General features: G+C 28.1%; 1 protein-coding gene across 1 annotated transcript; it reads left to right on the plus strand.

The window, feature by feature from the left end:
- The first annotated feature begins 5,455 nt into the window (after positions 1 to 5,455).
- On the plus strand, positions 5,456 to 7,101 carry LOC132937269 (uncharacterized). The gene is made up of 2 exons (XM_061004112.1): positions 5,456 to 5,525; positions 5,916 to 7,101. Exons 1-2 carry the CDS (start codon positions 5,456 to 5,458, stop codon positions 6,143 to 6,145), a joined length of 300 nt encoding a protein of 99 aa, XP_060860095.1. The 3' UTR covers positions 6,146 to 7,101.
- The last annotated feature ends 6,586 nt before the right edge of the window (positions 7,102 to 13,687 follow it).

A 13,687-nucleotide genomic window follows, 5' to 3' on the forward strand; every position in this document is an offset into this window, starting at 1 on the left:
CTATACATAGGTATATTATGTTTAACCTCAAAAACACTTTTATAGCTATATCTATATTTTATAGTAATTATGTTTCAATTGTCGTAAGTCCGTAATCGACAGTATTGGCCGTACTGGGGTATTCTTATAAAAAATAAAAACAAACTATCCGCCAGGGGCCTACTATTGTTTTTGGTAACTGTCATGGGCCCGGGGCCATAATCCCCTTAGGCCTTAATTCAGGCTTGCTAAAAATGCAAAATTACATTAGTATATTCTGAATCAATGGAGTATGAAACAAAGTTTTAGATAAGATAGCATTTTATATTTTTATAGGATCAATGGAAAAAAAATTCAAAAGTTATCAACATCCTATCTTTATAATATATTATAGTATAGGACTAATTGCTTGTACATTTATTATTAGGTAATTAGTATTATATAATTTTATCCTAATTGTATATTGAGTTAAGTTGAAAAACTATAAAATTATTAGTCAATAACATAGTAATAGGTAATTAAATCTCGTAAGTTATAATAATTATTAATTAGTATCTAGGTACATATAAGTATAATATAACGAATTATATATCATATTTAATTATTATACATTTATTATATAATTAGCACTATTATTTCATCATAATTGAAAAATGTTAAGATTACCTACTACCAGCGGCGTATTTTAAATTTGTTTGTGGGGGGAAGTATACAAAATAAGTAAGCTAATATTATAAAAATACATATGAGTAGAGTTCAGGACTAATTGTTGCACAACAATTGTCAAACTATGCGGTCTTAAGTACTATGCAGCTAAATTTGTATACTACTTTTGAAAAATGCATAAAACATATTACAACTTTGGAAATAAAAACTCAAAACTCAAAAATACATGAAAATGCAAGAAGTCCTAAACTTACATATGAGATATGAAAGTTATGAACTAATAATTATATTACTCCACAATATTCCATTTTGGGGGGATACGAGACCTGGTGGGGGGGATCCACCCACCTGAAAATAAGATGCTGCCAACTCCTATCACATGCATTGTATATTAATTTGTTGTACTAATGTTTTTGATGCTTCCTAAATAAACAAAATAATTAATAAGTAGGTACTTAACTGGTAACTTAATTAGTAATTAATAATTAACCACACAAATTTTATCTATCCAAATTAGTATTATTAATATTAAAAGTGTAGGTATAAAGTATTCATAAATGGTTGCTGATTTTATACTTATGGTCTCTGTAATATGTATTGCAGTCATTATTATAATTTATATTATTATTATGTCATGTATAGTTTAAATAAACTTGTTTGGTTTAAAGAGATTTAATTTCATGTAGAATTTAATTTTTACCATTAACCTAATAATATTTTTTATAAATTAGATGTTTAGACATTTTTAATCAATTGTTTAGACCAAATGTTGAGACCAATTGAATTAGAAGGAATGATTTTAGAACAACAAAATCGTATAAGGCAGATGGCAACAGAACAGGAGAATGCCTTAAATATTGTTATTGGCAACGATACCATAATTATTCATTAAAATGTTATTTATTTTATTACTTTTTAAGTACCTGTATTATATTATAATTTAGATGAACCAGATTTTGTATTGGAAGAAGAAAACGATCCGGTATTCATTGCCATAGCAGAAATTGTAGAACAGAGGGAAAACATCCCTCACGTTACTCTTAATATGAATGAAGTGGTACCGAGACCAGCAGATTGCTGCGTTATTTTCTTAACCAGAGGAAACAGTCATGCAAGCATCCCCTGCGGACACAAATGCTTATGTAGAGATTGCTCGGGTGATTTAATTCACCGACGTTGCCCTCTTTGTACTATTCAAATAACATTAATAGTACAAATATTTTAAACATGTACGGTGTAGATATAATTTAGTAATAGTTACATTTTTAAAATTCAATATACATATCTATGAAAGGAAGAAAATTTGTTGCCTCAGTCCCCTCACCCTTGCTACAAGCCTACAAACCTGCTTATAAGTGTATTGTTATTGATATTATGTAATTAAGTAAGTATAAGGTAAAATACTATACCTATCTATTAAATGCGAGATTGAATGTGTTCACTAGTATTATAGATGTACATTGTACAATGATAAAATCAATTTATGTGTAAGTAAACAGTCATAAACACAACTTATAAAACATCTACAGAGGCGCAACTAGGGCTAAAACATTGGGGGAGGGGAGGTGTAGCTCCCACTTGATATTACACGAAAAGTAACCCGTGGAGAACATTCTCAATTATTTAGCTAAAGAACTATTGTATTTTTTTTTTTTCAATAAATATTTAATTATAATGCTACTATCTTAAAAATTAATTTTAGATGAAATAAAAAATGTCAAGAATGTAAGAAAAATGCAAATTAATTATTAGTATAGACGGTACCTAATATTGTAATAATAAAATATACATAAAGTAGATGTCAATAATAAACAAAATAGTAAACATAGGTACATAGCATAGGTAATTTCAAAATTATTTGTAAAATTAATTTCTACAGTAGTTTGTAAATAACAATAGCTACCTCCTGGTAACCTTAGTAAATATTATAATATAGTAAAATATAATATTGCTAAATTAAGGACATATAGGACACTCTAAACTAAAACAGTGGCAAACAAATTGTTATTATTTTATTAAATTTTGAGTAAGGTGTGTTCTATAATTATGTGCCCTGTCCTTAAAGTTAGAAAATAAACCATTTTTAGTCAAGTGGCTATTATCTTAGGAGTTGTTGTTTATACTATATCTTTAAATTTTAAATTACTTAATTGGAGGCTGAATTAAAAATTGTGACTATAGATTTTTAATATTTTTAAAATATCAATGTAACAATATATTAAGTCATTAAGAGCCTTATATTATGTTCAAGCTTTTTTACCCAACAAATAACATTTTATTGACATTCATTGGAAAAAAACTAATAAAATTGGAAAAGTCCGCAAACAATTCAAAATATTTTAAATTGTGTACCTATAAACCCAGTTAACATTTCATGTACCTACAGACATTTGTTGTAGAGTTACACCAAAAACCAAAATCCATTTTGTCGAAAATTGATTTTGCGTAAAATTCCCGTTTTTCCTTAATTTCTATTTTGTTTTTTCCGGCGCTAGAAAAATTTGTATGTATCTACAGTCATTCGTTTTTGAATAACAACAAAATAACAAAATCATTACATGAGAAATCGAGTAAATATCAAATGTTGTAAAAATATGAATTTATTTCAAACGCTCATAAAAATTTAATTTGACGTTCTTGTAGACATTTTTTTTTTTGATAAAGGTAAGCAAACTTGTGGATAATTATCATGTATTACATTTTCAAATCTTAGATTTAAAAAGAAAAATTTTTATGAATTCTCAATTTTTCCGTATTTTGTCAAGATTTGAACTTTAAATGCTTATAAATAAAAACTGTGACTAAGGATTTTTAATTTTTTTCATCTGCTTTTAAAACAATAACCTAGGAGCCAAAATCGATTTTCTCAAAAACAGTTTTTGCGTATAAAATCCCGTTTTTCTTTAAATTTTCTTTTGTTTTTCACGTCGCTTTTGAAAATTACTGGGAAATTTACATTTTTGACCCCCCAATGTACCAACTAGATTCACTTTCCTATCAGAAAAGTTACTGTTGAAGAAAATCAAGCACTTTTACTGTCCTAAAAGGTGATGACAGACACAAAAATAAAAAAATAACACACGTCATTATAAAATCAATACACATTGTAAAATTAATACTTTCATTGCTCATATCAGAATCTTAAAAACTTTATTAATTAGTATGTAATTATTTATTTTTATGTATGCTGTATGCATGCATTTATACATACACTCTAATTACATTAGTACATTACACAGATTACAGATCACAATGGTTGGTCTTTAGACTGAGAGGTGGTGGTGGGTGTGTGGGTCAATGTTTCAACCCCCCCCCCCCCTAAACATGACCAAATTACGCCACTGATTGCTATAATACTATTGTACATCCATTGTAATAAATATTTATAATCAATGGTACATCATATAAGATTATTTCTTGACTCTTTTAATACACCTAATGTCCCCAATACCTAAGAATATACCTAATTTGTATATTAATTTTATATTATTATAATATGTACTATGTACAGAGAGTATGTTTCCCAGTATCTGCATATTCTCATAATGTTATGATTTATTATCTTCAATAGTTCAATATTAAGATAATGTTAATCAGACAGCGTTATAGATATAGGCAATCAAACGTACAACACTAGTAATTTGGCTTGGAGCAGGCAAAATGGTTTGTACAAATTATTTATAATATTATTTATCCAGACCCTATTGGAGGTATTAATAAATATTTTTAATTATTTAAATTACAAAAAAAATCGATTTAATTTATTTATTTCACATCATTTATTATTTTCCCTTAATATTTCAATGATCTACAAAAAAAAAAATAGTCAAGGGCCGCATAGTTGACCGACTTAGAGATCAATGATGCAATGTTTAAAAGCAATTTTCAGTTTTAAATATACCTGACACTTGAGAACCAAACGTCCTGTAACCTACATTTACAAATGAATGTATTTTTATAGTTTCTAATTTTTTATATTTACTAATAACAATATTGTATCTAAGATAGTTGTTCGGTTATTTTTATGTACCTACGACCTACCTGCTATGTACATTGTATATTACCTATAATCTATATAGGGTACTATATTTAGTTAATTATAATATTATATATTTACAGGGTGTACACAGATGTTTTCAGTGGAAGAGGGTATGTATATGTTTATATATCAAAATATTTTTTAAGTTTTATTCATTTGTATATATTTATACATATAGTAAAAAATACAAAGGGAGGAGTTGTCTCCACACGGAAAAAAATAATTTAGTACTATTAACAAAATAGTTTTGTAATATGATTTATAGTTAGAGTAACGCAAGTATGTTAGTCACAGCCATAAATACTATAGCCATTATTGAAGTACATTATAATAGCTACAAAATTTTTTTTGTTAATTGATGTTTTAATAATATAACCAAATTATTAATATGAATAGCAAATGTATGGTTGTAGCTACAGAAAGTATTGTTTACAACTTAAACTATTTATAGCTACAAAACATTTGATTAGAATTACCTAACCATTTATGAATTGATACCGGGATACGACAAAAATAACCGTTTGTTTGGTAAAAACTACCTCACTGTTAGGCTGATACTACGAATGTTTTTGTTCCTACGACAGTGCGACATGCTAAGTTGACAATACGTTTGGTATTCTGTATGGTGCATTTCCTTATTGCCTATTATATTAAGCTCTGCATTGCTCAGTGCTGCGTTGATGTTTACCACGAGGTTTAAAAACGTCATATTTTAAACTCTGCGTTTGAAATCTTAAACTGTTTTTAAAATTGTTAAATTTACTGTGTAAAATGGCCGATCAAGATGTTTCAGATATGCTCACGGTTTGGGGTTTAGAAACATATGTAAACATATTTAAAGGTAAGTCATTAAAAAGAAATAATTTTGTTTAAAGCATGTGCTTATAAATTTAAATACTAACATATTAACTAAATATTAAGTATGTAGGATCACTTCTAAATAAAATAATAAAAATGATATACCTAACCCTTTAAAATTAGTTAAATTAGTTTGAAGAAATCAGAAGTTTTTTAAGACGTTAAGTTATAGGTATTATACCTTATAAAAGCGAGGCTCAAAATATTGTTTTCTTATTTTTCAAATAATTAAAATATGTACCTAGGTAGTTATGTATAATTTCAAATAAATAGGTACCTACTCTATTAAATAGTTTTTTTTAAAGAATTTAATTACTTATTGCCTCCCATTGTTTATTGGCTTATGTATTTTTCTTATTTTTCTCTATAATAGAACATGGAATAGATATATCTTGCTTGACACTTATCACTGATGAGATGATGAAAGAAATCATACCAATGGTTGGCCATAGGGCAAAATTTAAAGTTAACTTAGAAGAATGGCGTAAAGTGATTACCCAAGTTAATGATCAATCTTTTAATAATATGGTAAGGATGTTATACCTTTCTCCTGTTTACTTGATTGATTTTAACTATAGGCGTGTTTTGGCAATACAGTTTTGAGCAACCAGGTTACCAGTTTAGCTAAGCAGCTATAAATTACTATACATTTGTAGACTATAAATTTAATTTTGATTTTTTTTTTCATTTATTGAACATTTTTATGATAGCATTAGCAATATTCGAGGCAGTATTAATACTTATGCACTTGTCAATTAACCAAAGGTCAATTTACCTATTGTTTTTAATAAACATTTGCAAACTGCTTGTCCATTACTTATTCTGTTATACACTCTCCTAAAATATTTACTTAGCTTTATAGACCCTTAATTCAATTTTTTATATTTTAACTTTTTTCATTGCTGAGATAGTGTCAATACTTAATATTAATAATTATACACTACATACATCAATCTAAAATATTTACTATGCCTTTTAGACTATAAATTTAATTTTGATTTTTTATCATTTATGGGAAATTTGTATGATAGCATTAGCAGTATTCGAGGCAATTTTAATACTTATGCACTTGCCAATTAACCTTGTGTGTTTAATAAACACTTGCAAACTGCTTGTCCATTACTTATCCAGTTACCCTGTTATACACTCACCTAAAATATTTACTTTGCTTTATAGACCCTAAATTCAATTTTTATATTTCAATTTTTTTCACTGCTTCTTACTGCCAAACACATTTTAGTTGTAATTCTTTTAAATACATATCAGTAACTTTTGAGTAAAAAAAGCATAATAGTTTGTATAATAATGTATTTTTTTTTAGGACAATACTGACTCTCATAATATAATAATTGAAATTCCATCTACATCACCAATATTGCCCACTTCTAATGCACCATATTCAGAGCTTCCTAATTTGGTAAATTGTGAATCAGTAACTCTTACATCAAATTCAGAGGTTTCTAGTTTGTTTGGAAGTGAACCATCAACATCAAATTCATCTGATTATAGCTTACCATATTGTGAGCAACCCACTACTTCTGCAGTATCAGAAAAGGTAATTGTTATTTACTACTGTATTGAATATTTGTTTTAATTTTAATTTTCTGAGTAAGCCAGTCAAGTGTTAAACATTTGTATTCACTTATTTATTGTTAAAGTGGTTACCTATATCTTTGAATTCTAATTTAAAATATATTTATTTTATTTTTAGCGCTGTGATTTGTTAAATTATTTAAAAAAGACTCCTGAAGGAAAAGCTTTACTATCAACTTACGAAAAATCAGGTTTATTGGATAATAGTGGCAGAAGAAAGTTGTGTCAATTAATTGTGAGAAAAGAACTTCAGGATGATCCTGACAAATCGATCAAATCTCAATGTTTATTATTGCTATCACAGGAAATTATTGAAGTTTTTCCCAAGGAACATATTAGCACTTACTTCATTCCTTACATGAACTATGGTAAATACATGATTATTAAAGTTATCCTACTTTTAAAAGTCGTTAATCATTAATACTACATTATGTTATATTGATTGTAGGTCCTTTGATGAAAAAAGCTGCCAAAGGTAAACTTCTTGATTGTTTCAACAATAGGAGACGTGAATATAAAAAAGCTGGTATTATTGTTACAACAAGGCGGTCTCCTTCTACTGGTTCTACATCTGAAGGTTCATTATTATCTTACCAAACTGAAGAAGGCACTACAAGTTTTTAATTAGATAGAATCTATAAAAAATAAAAAGTAAAAATAGCTTATAATATACCCATTTATTAATTGTAGATGAAAATGTTGATGATGAAATTGAATGGCTAAGTAATTCATCTGACCCTTGGAGCTTAGTAGAAAAGTACTGGGCCATTACTAGAGATAGACGTCTAAAAAGTATATTGTGTTCAAATTCTAAGGATGACTCAGAGCTTCAAGAGAATATTACAAGATGCAAAGAAAAGTATGCTCAGTTAGGGGTTACATTACAGCCTTTAATAATTATTGTTGGACCTAACATAAATGAAATTTCGCAATATTTTGTTCTCGTTGATGGAACATATTATGTGTTAAACTCAATCATTGATTCCGTTGACTGTTGTTTTAAAATTATTCACTCTTTGAACCTTCAATATCCAATTGAATGTTTGCCTGTTTGGACGTTCATTCAAAAGGGCTTTTACAAAATTAACACTGCATGGGACACAGAGTATGTTTCTGTAAATTCTCTTCTAAGCGATTTCAACATATATTAAGTTTTATAAAGTGATAATTACTATTTTAGATATTATTATTTAACTACCTACATATAAATATTAAATTTTTCAAATATGCCTATTTGTTTTATATGCAAGTTAAACCTTTCATCCATCTCATTGTTATGTAAGCATTTTCAATTTAAACACACTGATCATAACTTTATTTCTTATGATTGTGCAGAGGTTAATTGTCTGAGGTCATTTCATTTACTAAATTCTTTTAAGAAGCATTTGGCCTCTCACATATCAGTGGAAGAAATGTCTACACAAACTCAGTATGTTACTTCAAATTGTGTAATTATAAATACTTTACCAGAGCAAAGTAATAGCAATAATATTAATACTTCTTTTGGCAAAATGAGTTCAGTGTTGCCGGAATCTATACCAGATACTGACAATGTATTAGCCGTAAATAGTGTAGAACATTTCTTGGCTTCATTATATGCGAACCCTCAAGTTCCACGAAATGTTGTGCAAACAGTTGTCAAAGATATGAAAAACATATTTAGTGGTATACATCAAACTTTAAAAAATAATACTATCAAATTGTTTTCAGAAGGAAATATTTCTAATGAGTCGTTTAATCATTTTAACAATATTTTGGAAGTACTTGAGGAACCTTTTACTAACCTTGGCACAGAATATAAAAGAATCAAATATTTTACAGATCTTGGAACATATATTGCTCCTTGTGAATATGTTATTGGTGAGCGGTTAAATGCACAAAATAATAAAAGTAATTCTCACTGTATGGTCCCCGTTCATTGTACAGAACAATTTATTCCATTAAGAAATATTTTTAAAAACTTTTTTCAAATAAAACATTTGCTATTAGATACATTAGAATATGTTAATAAATTAAAAGTACATAGCTCAATTTTAATAAACTTTGTGCAATGCTCAGTATGGAAAAAAAAAGAAAAAGATCATGGTACTCTAATCGTACTTCCTATTTTCTTATTTTTTGATGATTACGAAGTTGGTAATGCATTAGGAAGTCATTCAGGCATTCATAAGCTTGGAGCAGTGTATGTGTCAATTCCTTGTATACCTCCTCATCGTCAATCTTCTTTGAACGCCATTTTTTTGGCTTTATTGTTTCATTCATCTGATAGAGTTAAATTTGGAAATAAAATAATTTTTAAACCACTTATATTGTATCTATGATATATGTACAACTATTAAACTTTTTAATGTGTGAATTATTTTGTTTTACTTATTTATAAAGATATGCATTGCCTAACTGTACCTAAAAGTATGAATAGTTAAATATTTATATTACTGTTAACATATAGGTACTATAATTGTACTAATGATGCAATAAGTAAATATAGGTAGTGGGTACTACATTTTATATAGATAAATTATAAATTCACATATATCAAATTCAGTATCATTAGCAAAACAAATTGTAAAAGTAACATTCAGGTATAAATTAACTCAACCCAATAGTAGTTATATTTATAGTAGTTATATTTACCTAAAAATATATGCTAAATTGGCAACAGCTACACATTGTTTTGTTAGTCAGTTACAACGTGTTTGGTAAAATCTATCAAACCGAATGACTGTCTACAACTGAAAAGTTACGTTATCATTACCAAAGTTAGTTTACATAAAAAATGTTGTTACTATTACAAAACATATTGTTGTCACGGACGCAACCGAAATTTTTGGTGGTGTCTATCATATTCTGGTTATCATTACTATATTTTGTTTTCCGCATGTGTGTACTCCGCTGTATATTTATATATAGGTAAATTAATTTACATTTATAATAATAGAGAAAACAGAGTCTATCACAATCTACAGATAAACCAGGCAGTCTTTTGAGAATAAAAGTTGTCACACCTACAGGAAGAGTGTATTGACTCGAAAATATAAACTTGGCCCAGGATAACCTTTATTGTTGGGTCCGGCAATAGCAGGTAATTAAAAGGTCCATGGTAAATAATTCTGCCCAAAATATAAATGTAATATGTATAAATATAAATATGTATGTCTGCAAATATATTTATATAATATATATAAATATATTATATTAATTCATTCAATTACATAATATACAAAGTACAGTGGCGTATCTAGAATTTTTTTCTAGGGGATTATATGATGTACATGAAGTTGCTCCCCCCCCCCACATAGTTTGAATGATTTCAAAATACCACCAAATAATTGTAAATTGAGTTTCGTTAGTTGCAAATCACCCAGTTCTGAGTAAACTCAAATTCAAAATTCAAAATTTGAAATCATTCGGACAATGTGGGAGGGGGGGACAACAACTTCATGTAGGTACATGCTGATATGACCAAAACTATTTTGCACATTAGGGCCTGCAGGGGGACAAATATCTAGGATATCCTGTCCCCGGGCTTTACTTCTTGTTATCTTACCTTTCCGTAAAGTGCACTTTTATAGGCATGATTTTACTTAAAACTATACCAACATTTATAATATTATACATTAATTATTTTCACAATATAATATTGTTCAGTTAATTTGTATAAGTTTACAGCTTAGCCCCCCCCCCCCCCCCCCCACAAAAAAAAATATCCCTTATCGATTTAGATATAAGCCTCCTATAGGTTATTTTTATAAAATAGTTTTGTTAGCCCCCCCCCCCCCCAGAATTTTAACACTAGTTGCGCCTATGATTCATTTGTCTTGGTTTTCAAGATATTTCTTTCAACTCTTCGTCTTCATTAATGTCAACATCACGATGAATGCTTAACATCGCTAAACCATTTTAGCCTCTTCCAAATTGAAAAAATAAAACATTACAAAATACATAGGTTAATGTATTATTTCAGTATTACTTCAGATATCGTGACGCGTAGGGCGTAGAGGTGATTTAATCCTTTTTAAATAAAAAAATGTATATTAGGATATATATCTTTGTTGCATTTTAACAATAGGTACTATATTATTAAACCTAAACACGACCCGATTTCACCTGCAGCAGACTGCACATGATCTTAATGTGTACAAAGTACTAAGTTACAGGAATGCTTCGATTTTTAACTTTGGCCTCTTTACTGGTAGTTAAATGAAATAATACAACCTGCTACATTGCAGGGCCAAAGTTCAAAAATCCTAGATAATAATCGGGAAAACCCCGAAAAATGTTATGGGAAAATGGGTATTTTCACAAAAAATCAATTTTCTTATTTTGTGAACATTCAAAAATGAATTATAGTAGATACACGAAAATACCAAAAAATGTTTGTACTATTATTTTCTTTACATTGTATGAATTTAAAAATATTTTGATTATTTTTGAGCTATTTATAACCTTTTACATCATTCATTTTTTTCCTTTAAATAGTTCCTAATAATTTTAAGGTTCTGAGTGGAGCGATGATGTACCTATTGATTTTACAATGAATATTATATGCTATTATACATTTTTGATTTTTGTTTTTTTTTCCTTGAAATAATTTTTGCTTGGTCAATATGCTTGAAAATGTAATACAATGTTCTTCATTTCTTCATAAGTTTTCTATAGTCTAAAAAAATTAATAAGCACAATTTTTTTTTTAGACATTCTAAAATTTAAAATTTGGACGAAAATAGATAAGACTTTAAATAGATGAACGAAATATAACGATTCTAATTATTTGATTGTAATTTAAAAATTAAAATAATGAAATCGTCATAATAATATGGTATATGGTTCAATTCCCAATTTTGTATAACTTTGAACTTTAAATGCTTTTACAACAAATAATTGTTCCTGTATTTTTGATATTTTTAAAATCGTTATACAACAACAACTTTTAAGAAACCTTGTTTTACGGTTTCATGCCAGGGGCGTCATTTGGGGGGGGGGGGGGGGGGGTGCAGGGTGTACATTTGCACCAACATTTTTTATAAACGCCTTCTTTGGCCTGCCAACAATAAATATAAGCGCCGATATACCTAAGTGTTATATATATTTTATATTTTTTCAGTATTTAAAAAAAAAATAATAAATAATCTAGGTACTAATGGGTTTTATTTCCAAAAATTATCGATGTGGTTGTGTGGTTATATCATAGACATAATATAAAATAATAATAAAATAATTATGTCTATGGGTTATATATATTTTTTATTCTCTACCATGATATTATTACCATCGAATATATAAATATCTGTGGGTATATATTATGCTGGTATAGGATTTCTTTATCACGCTCCGGTATCTCCCTACTCGTTATAATAAGAAAACAACATGATATATAATTCCCATCAAAAGGGAAAAAAATTGTCTAAAAATAGCAACCACAGAATATTATTTGCTTACATTTTTAACCTTGTCACTTACTTTCTACGGTAGAAATTCTACCACCAATTTTAGTTAGTACGTCGAGAGTACGATTGTTCTAGTCGTGATCGAGAAAGAAGTGAAATACTTAATAATATATTATATTATATAATAATAATAATATTTGCTTAATATTTAATATTATACAACCCGACAACCACCAAGTGTCAGTATTTTAGTCCGTTTAGGTGGTTTCAGTTTCTATAAATATATTAATGTTAATTTTTTTGTTTTTATAAATATTTTATTCAACTGATAAATTATCATTAATTATTAAAAGTTTTTTTTTTTAATTTTACGAGTGTATTAAGTATTTTCTATTATGAACGAACAAAAAAGAAAAGGAGGTGCAGCTCGATTAAGAGTTTTAAGTTTTAAGAATTTAAGTTGTTAAATTAAAATTAGATGTGGAAAAATGTAGAAATATGAATTAAGTATATTGTGCCATTTTGAACAAGGTAACCCATAAAACAAATTTCAGGTTTAGGCGTTTAGCTATATTATTTATTTTGAGTGTGCAGGGAGAAAAAATGTATATTTTAGGTTCGATTAAGTACTATTAAGGTGCTTTATATCCATAAATTTGCTTACCAAATACAACTGGCATCCACAATATAATATAAACTTATTAAAAGTACCTACACATTGCTCTTCAAAAATAGTAATAATATTGTGAAGTTTTCATACTAATATAAGTGACGTATTAAATACATTTTACAATTAATATTCTACAGTTTTTGTCCTTACTATACCCCCCCCCCCCCCCACACTAAAGAAAAAAAAAGTTTTCTATGTGGCCTGGTAACAATTTGAATGGCCTGCAAACATTTTCGCACCAACAACAAGAAGTTGAAATGATGCCCCTGTTTCATGCCTTAGATAGGTAATATAATTAAAATATTGTTAATTTTCAATTACAAAATAATTTATATATTTTCGTGATTTTGGCTAATTTTGGTGGTGCAAATATCGATTGCTCCACATCGCCACTGCATGTAATTTACATTTTTACAATTTGATATAGACATAGGCGCAATTTGGGTGGTCTAGGGGGGGGCTTAGTCCCTCCTAGTTTTATTCAAGCCCCCCTAA

This window comes from Metopolophium dirhodum, chromosome 1 (genome assembly GCF_019925205.1).
Source record: "Metopolophium dirhodum isolate CAU chromosome 1, ASM1992520v1, whole genome shotgun sequence".
NCBI lineage: Eukaryota > Metazoa > Arthropoda > Insecta > Hemiptera > Aphididae > Metopolophium > Metopolophium dirhodum.